Here is a 7,991-nt window from a genome sequence, read left to right as displayed (position 1 = left end):
GAAAGATTCTGTTACATTGACGAACAGAACCAACATACACACAGTGTGCAGTTCTGGGTCAGCTGACAAAATGGAGTTGAGAGTGTTTGGGTTTTATACTTCTGGACCCCTATATAGGGGTCATGGCTGGCTCTATAGGCAAAAGGGGAAATGCAAATCCTAGGTGTTTGTCTGAGCTAATCTTGTCAATCTTTGGCTTGTTGCTTATCTGAAGTTTCTGTCTGACCCAGTCTTTCTGGATGGATTACCAAATCTGCATTTCTAAAAGCTGGCCTCTGTTTCTGCTTGAGGCAGGGAGACTGGGGCTGGCTTCTGCCTCCCTTAAGATTTTTTTCCCCCAATTCTCCTTTAGGGGAAATCTTCTATCCTGCCTTTTTAATATTTATTTATTTCATTCTCTAGGAGGGTGGGTGATAAGGGGCAATTGCAAATTCTGGGGCATTAGGGCAGGTCTTATTAGCATAAAGGCAGGTCTCTGCAATGATGGAGTGGCCTTTGGGGAAAAATCCCAGCCTCCATTTGCTGTTGGTACACCAGGGTAAGACTTTCTGGCCACTCAGCAGTTCCCACAAAGTCTCATCTCTGGCTCCATTTTGGAGGAGGGAAGAGAGCAGCAGAGAAAGAGAGACAAAGCACACACAGGATTGGGAGACAAATCAACTTCAAGGCTAGCCTTTCAAAAAGCATTAAAAGGACATTAAAAAAGAAAAAAAACCTATCCAGTCCAGTTAAATTCCCATTGATGATGTCCACAAACAATTAAAGGCAATTAGAGAGAAGCAGAAACTGACAAGCGCATGGGCCCGGGGGAAGGAGGAGGAGGAGGACACAGGCAAGGCTGTTCAGTGGCCCAATCCGATTTTCCACCACCAAATGTAATTAAGGGGAATTACTGATCCAGTTGCTAGGAGGGTCTCTTTATAAATGGGAAGAGCTGAGGGCCCCATGACTCTCACTGGCCAGAATGCCAAGCTCCAAGAATCGGCCGAAGGGAGACGCCTGCCTGGTGCTCAGGATGCGGGAAGCGGCATCCATGTACTTCTCCCTGCTCGCCGTCTTCTTGGTTTTTCTGGTGGTGGCCCTCCAAGGCACAGAGCCAAGAGAAAGCTTCCCATACAAGGTGCCCCTGGACCCTCAGGGCCTCCTGGAGCTCTCCTGGAACATCAGCTATCACCTGGAAGAGGTGCATTTCCGGATTGTGGCCAAGGAGTTGAAATATGGCATTCTTTTTGGCATGTCAGACCGTGGAGGCTTTCAGGAGGCAGATCTGGCTGTCCTATGGAGCGATGGGGTCCAGTTCTATTTTGCGGTGGGTAAGCAGGGAAGCAGTTCCTATGCCAAGCTCAGACCTGGGGTGGGGGTCTCCTTCTGGTATTGGGATCTCTGTTGATACTGACAAGAAATCGTTTTTGGGTTCCAAGGAGAATATCCAAGGAAGAGGGAGCCTTGCTTCTATATCTCCGGGGTTAGTTCCTTCATTGGGTGAATCTGGATGGGGACCAGACTGGGAAACAGGCTTTGAGAAGATGTAGATCAGGGCTGTCAAACTCCCGGCCCACTGGCCATGCCTGTTTTAGCAAAGGGGGAAAAAGTCCCAATACGTCACATGATGCCTCTGTGATGACATGAGTTTGACACTCCTGGTCTAGATCTAGGTGAGGGGATAGAAGACTCATCAAATCTGCAGATGACACCAAGCTGGAAGGAATAGCCAACATTTTGGAAGATAATCAAGATTCAGAAGGATCATGACAGACAAGAGAAAAGGCCCTCTCTAGTCCAGTGATGTGAAAAGTAAGGTTAGGACTTGGGCAGGAAAAACCAAATGCATGAAATAGAATAGGTGGTACTTGGCTCAGCTATTTTCCAAGGCACCTGAAGGTCATACAAGGAATAATGGATGGAAACTGAAGAAGGAGCTATTCAACCTGGAAATAAGGAGAAACTTCCTGACAGTGAGAACAATCAACTCATGGAACAGAAGTTGCCTTCAGAAGTTGTGGGAGCTTCATCACTGCAGGCTTTCTGTCAGATGGTGTAGGATCTCCTGCTGGGATGGGGGTGGGTGGGTTCAGTGGTGGGATTCAATTTTTTAAACAACCAGTTCTGTGGGCGTGGCTTATTTGGGTGGGCGTGGCTTGGAGGTCATGTGACCGGATGGGCGTGTCTAGCTGATCATGTGACTGGGTGGCCGTGGTTATGTGTATAGGGACTACTCAGAGGGCTGAAAAAAGTCATTTCTGACCAGTTCTCGCACTTTTGACTGGTCCTCACACTTATGATCATCCTCACATTTATGCCTGTTGCAGCATTCTTAGCAACCATGTCACTCATTTAACAACTGCTTCTCTTCACCATGGTGAAAAGATAGGGCAAAAAAAGTAAAATGTGAGGACAGTCATAAGTGCGAGGACTGGTCAAAAGTGCGAGGACCGGTCAAAAATAACTTTTTCAGCTTCCATAGGTATGGCTGATAGGGACTACCCAGAGGATTGAAAAAAGTGATTTCTGACAGTTCCTCGCACTTTTGACTGGTCATCATTTATGCTCATTGTAGCATTCTTAACAACCGTATCACTCATTTCACAACTGTTATTCTATTCTATTCTAAAGTAAAAAATAGGCCCCAACAATCACAGCTGTGATCGTTGGAGCCTCTTTTTTTTTTACTTTTTTAAAGCATTTTTTACTACCTATTCGTCTGAGCCGGTAGTAAAAAAATGCTTTAAAAACGTTTTTAAAAAGGTTTCCACGCGTACCACAGCTGGTCACCCACCCACACCTGCACTGTTCTACTTACCTTCTCAAGCGTCCTTTTGGCAGGCACTGTATGTGCGTGCGCATCTCGCATTTTGTGCACATTGCGCATGCATGAGCGCAGCACACGTTTGTCGCATGGCACACATGCTCAGCCAGCAAACTGGTAAACCGGTTCAGATTTCACCACTGGGGACAACCTATTCTCCAAAGCCCCTGAGGACAGAACAAGAAGCAGTGGGTGGAAGCTTGTTAAGAGAGATCCAAGCTAGAAGTAAGGAGAAATTTCCTGACAGTGAAGACAGTTCATCAATGGAACAGCTTGCCTTCTGCAGCTATGGGTGCCCCATCACTGGAGGTTTTCAAGAAAATATTGGGCAGCTGTTTGCCTGGGATGCTCTAAAGATGTCTATCTTGGGCAGGAGGTTCAAGGTCCTTCCATCCCTAGGATTCTATGATTCTAATTCTGCTATTTTTAAGGCATGAGCCAAGGAACAGTCTGTTTTTGAACAAGCTAATATTAAAACTGCACTGAATGTACTTGAAGTTAATATTCGTCATTATTTTATGCTTGGTTTAGCTAATTTTTATTTTTTTGAAACCATAACTGAAACTAGATTCTTGTGGTTTTATCTTTTATCATGAATTTGGCACTCTTGATTCCTCTGCCTCTTATTCTATCTAGATGCTAGATTCTATTTTGGATGCATTGTGGAGAGCTAAAAGCTTGGGAAAAGTCTTTTTGTGTGTGGGGGGGTGGGGGTTTCCCAGATGCCTCTGCAGGCTCACCTGTCTCTGAACCCCAGAATATGAGATGCCCAGGGCATCTGTGCATCTGTGAGCCTGGGCGCTTCCCTGGCAAAGATGGGGCCCAATTGCCCTACTGAAAGGAGCTTTTTCTGACCAGCCATGCAGGTCAGCAAGGCTACAGTCTTGCCACTGACAATATCCAAAGGTTAGGAAGCCAGCAAAAATCCCCACCCGGAACAAATTCAAAAGGGTGGAGAAATTGCATGATGGGCTGGATAAATGTCAGGTTCAAAGATCATAGTACACACAAACACACAGACATACACACACAAGAGCCCACTCAATGGCTTCCCCTTAACTTAAAGCCTGGAGTCTGCGAGAGGTAACAGGACAAAATGAAATTCAATGTAGAGACAAGTAAAGTCTTACACTTAGACAAGAAAAACCAAAAGTACACATAGAAACTGGGTGAAACCAGGCATAATAGTAATTGTGAGAGGGATCTTGAAATCTTAGTGGACAACCAGTTAAATAAGAGTGTGTGCGGCAGCAGCCAAAAAAGCCAATGCAATCCTAAAATGCATTAACAGAGGGATTTAATCAAGATCAAGGGAGGTATTAATACCACTCTATAAAGCCTTTGCAAGACCACACCTAGAGTACTGCATCCAGTTTTGGTCACCACACTATAAAAAAGATTATGAGACTCTAGAAAAAGTGCAGAGAAGAGCAACAAAAATGATTAGGGGACTGGAGGCTCAAACATAGGATGAATGGTTGTAGGAACTGGGCATGGCTAGTCTAGTAAAGAGAAGGACCAGGGGAGGCAGGATAGCATCTTCCAATATTTGAGGGGCTGCCACAGAGAGGAAGGGCTCAAGCTATTTTCCAAGGCACCTGAAGGCCAGACAAGGAACAATGGATGGAAACTGAACAAGGAGAGATTCAATCTCGAAATAAGGAGAAACTTTCTGACAATGAGAGCAATCAACCAGTGGAACAGAAGTTGCCTTCAGAAGTTGTGGGAACTTCATCCCTGGAAGCTTTCAACAAGAGACTACCATCTGTCAGAAATGGTGTAGGGTCTCCTGCTTGGGGGGCGGGGTTGGACTAGATGACCTACAAGTTAACTCTATTAAACTGTTAAACCTAGTGAAGTCATTGAGTGTAAAGTCTTTGGTAGATGAGCCTCACAACAAGGAGGCTTACAGCTGAGATGCCGACTAGAGCTGCTGCTGGTTTCTACTAAATTATGCTTTAGAAACAGAGTTGCTTAAAAGAAAAAGAGAATGTTTACTCCAGGAAAATCAAATACTGAGATATGAAAAATTTCTAAAAGAAGATGCCTACTACCGATGCCTAAATTACTAAGCCTCTTTATGTGAAGAATCACCCACACCAATGTGGGTCTTGCCCACATGAGTCCTACAGCAGAGTTTTTGCAGAAGCATCTCTGACCGTTTGCTCCCTCGCCTCTCCCAACACTGGACCTCCTTATGTCTCTTTCTGAGTGACATCTGTCATTAGCAAGAAAGAGGTAGGGAGGAGTAAGGCTGGCAGAGACATTTTTCCATCTTGGAGCCTTTAATCTTATTTCATGAGGCATAGAAGCTCCAGAACAGCTTAGAGACTGTTCAGCCAAGTTTGAGCTCTGGTGATGCAACCTGTGGGTTAGCCCCACAGCCCAAGAATAATACAGATAGGATAGGATAGGATAGGATAGGATAGGATAGGATAGGATAGGATAGGATAGGATAGGGTAGGGTAGGGTAGGGTAGGGTAGGGTAGGGTAGGGTAGGGTAGGGTAGGGTAGGGTAGGGTAGGGCAGGGCAGGGCAGGGCAGGGCAGAACAGAACAGAACAGAACAGAACAGAACAGAACAGAACAGAACGAATGAGTTGAAAGGGACCTTGGAGGTCTTCTAGTCCAGCCCCTTGTTCAAGCAGGAGAACCTATACTATTTCAGATAAGTGACTATCTAGTTTCTTCTTAAAAAGAAATGTCAAGCAAGTCCGGGTACAGCCTCAGCCAGTCCTGGTGCTAGAAGCTCAGCTGAGGTATTTCTTTGGGCATGGCCTTGTATGAAATATGTTCCTTATGTGTATAGAGACACCCCCAGAGACATTTTTCTCTCATGTTGTTTCATGTTGTTAAATCCCCAAAAAAGTAATGAGGCAATTCCAAGCTAAGTAGAGAAGGTGGAACCTGCTTGCCAGAAGCAACATTCAGCCCTGAATTCAATAAGGGCTAAAGATGCTAAAGAAGCTACAGTTTAGGGCCTCACAAAATTTCAGAATAGCCGTATTCCAATTTTGCAAACAAGTTCATTGTTTTATATTCTTAATTTTGGAATTTTTAACAAGGGGAGTCCAAGCTTTCTTTAGTTAACGTATAAGCCCAAGACTGGATGCTTTAGTTGGGCTGCAATGCCCCCTCCACCTCTGCCGTCTGAAGTGCAATCCTTCTTGTTGCTTCACCTGTAGGATGCCTGGAGTGACCAAGACACACAGCTGCACATGGACGCCCAGCAGAACTACCATCTCTTGGGGGCACGGAGAATTGGCGGAGGGCTCTCCCTCCTCTTCAAGAGGCCCTTTGCCACTTGTGATCCAAAGGATTATCTGATTGAGGTAGAATCTTTAGTCACCTTCTGCTTCAGAAACAATTTTGAAAAAGAACTGTCCCAAATCTGAAGAGAATAATGCAGGAAGGGAGGCAGAATATCCTGAAAATGCTTTGTTTTACACAATCTAATATTATGTTTTTAAAATGGAAATCAAAACTCAAGTCTGAATTGCTGAACATTACTTTTAAATCTCCCTTTTCCTATTTTTTTTTAAAAAAGAAAACAGTTCCTTGGTTTTCCCAGAATGGCTTACGTGGGTGTCTCTTGTATGTTGACCTTCTGGGCTGTTGACCCTTCACAAGGCTCATGGCAGCTGAAAGCAGCCCAAATCTCATAATATTGGGAAGAGAGAAAGTAAAAAAACAGAGAGAGAAAGTAAAAAATGCTGCAATCCTGAATTTTGTGGCATCATTCATGCAAACTTGCTCAAATATTTTAGAGAGGGCCTGCCACAATTTTTCCTCCTCACAGGGCTTGGAGAGAAATAGACTTTTTTTTAGTAGTGGTCCCTCTTTAAGGAATAACTTCCCCACCTCCAGATATGGATGGCCCCAGCTCTAGAGGTATTTCACAAAACACCTTGTTTAGCAACCACAATTCACACAAGCAAAGATGTTGCTAAGCGAAACCACAACTGTGCTTATGACCTTTACTTCAGCTTTCCTTTGGTATACAGACTTCCAGGTCGCAAATGTGAAAACTGCTTGCACAGTTACTTCTTCATCACCATTTAGTGAAGAGTCACTAAACGAGTCAGTTGCTAAATGTGGAATATCGGTAGAGCAAGGCAGCCCAGATTTTTTATTATTTGATTTGATTTCTATACCGCCCTACTCCCGAAGGACTCAGGGCGGTGCACAGCCAAACAATAAAACACATACATACAAAATTTAAAAGTAGAATAAAATCAAATTAAATAATTTTGGCCCCGACAAATTTAAAAACCCAAACTTTTAAAACCAATTTAAAATTGAATGTATAAAATACTAAAAGATATTTAAAAATTAAAAATCTTTTATAAAAGAGGGAGAAAATTAGGCCAGGCCCGCCTGGTGAAATAGTAAGGTCTTTAAGGCGCGGCGGAAGGTGCGCAGATCCGGGATCCTCCGTATCTCTGGGGGGAGCTCGTTCCAGATAGTAGGTGCCCCACAGAGAAGGCTCTCCCCCTGGGGGCCGCCAGTCGGCATTATTATTATTATTTTATTATTCATATTTCTATGCCGCCCACTCTCCGAGGACTCTGGGCGGCTTACACCAAAGACAGTATACTAAATAACATATTGCCCCCAACAATCTGGGTCCTCATTTTACCCACCTCGGAAGGATAGAAGGCTGAGTCAACCTTGAGCCGGTGAGATTTGATCGGCTGAACTCGCAGTCAGCTAAAGTAGCTGCAGTACTGCACTCTAACCACTGCGCCACCTCGTCTCTTTTTTTGAGTGAATGATGCCTTTGATGAACTGGGTTTTGCTGTGGATGTTTTTAGTGAGGGGGGATTTTGTTCACCCTTATCAATCCTTTAGGATTGAGTAAGTTATAAATATTATCAAAATAAGAAATATTAAATAATTAAATATATAAGCAAGCCCACATTATGCCATCAAAGCACCAAAGGGGCTGGGTTCCCATAATAGCCTAAATCTAGGAAGGTCCCCAGTGCTGAGACCAAGCAAGCTAAAATGCAGAAATGGATCTCAAGGCCAGGTGACCTAACACTTGACAAAAGTCTGAAGAGTGAGGCTGCCTGAGTTTTCTTTAAATTTAAAAACATTGTTGAAAGTTTACAATTTAAATTGTAATTTCTATGTGCTCATGTGGCTTCAGTATTTTTAATTTCCATTAAGAGAAACTCTTGGAC

General features: G+C 44.0%; 1 protein-coding gene across 1 annotated transcript in view; it reads left to right on the top strand.

Moving 5' to 3' along the window:
* The first annotated feature begins 964 nt into the window (after window positions 1-964).
* DBH (dopamine beta-hydroxylase) overlaps window positions 965-7,991 on the top strand; it is a 31,187-nt gene continuing 24,160 nt past the window's right edge. Inside the window, exons 1-2 of the mRNA XM_070955702.1 lie at window positions 965-1,309; window positions 5,991-6,137. Coding sequence (XP_070811803.1) covers window positions 965-1,309; window positions 5,991-6,137 — 492 coding nt within the window. The remainder of the gene's footprint in view (window positions 1,310-5,990; window positions 6,138-7,991) is intronic.

This window comes from Pituophis catenifer, unplaced genomic scaffold (assembly GCF_029215685.1).
Source record: "Pituophis catenifer annectens isolate HBS135680 unplaced genomic scaffold, rPitCat1.0.hap2 SCAF_17, whole genome shotgun sequence".
Lineage (NCBI taxonomy): Eukaryota > Metazoa > Chordata > Lepidosauria > Squamata > Colubridae > Pituophis > Pituophis catenifer.
This window is presented reverse-complemented; position numbering and strand designations above follow the sequence as displayed.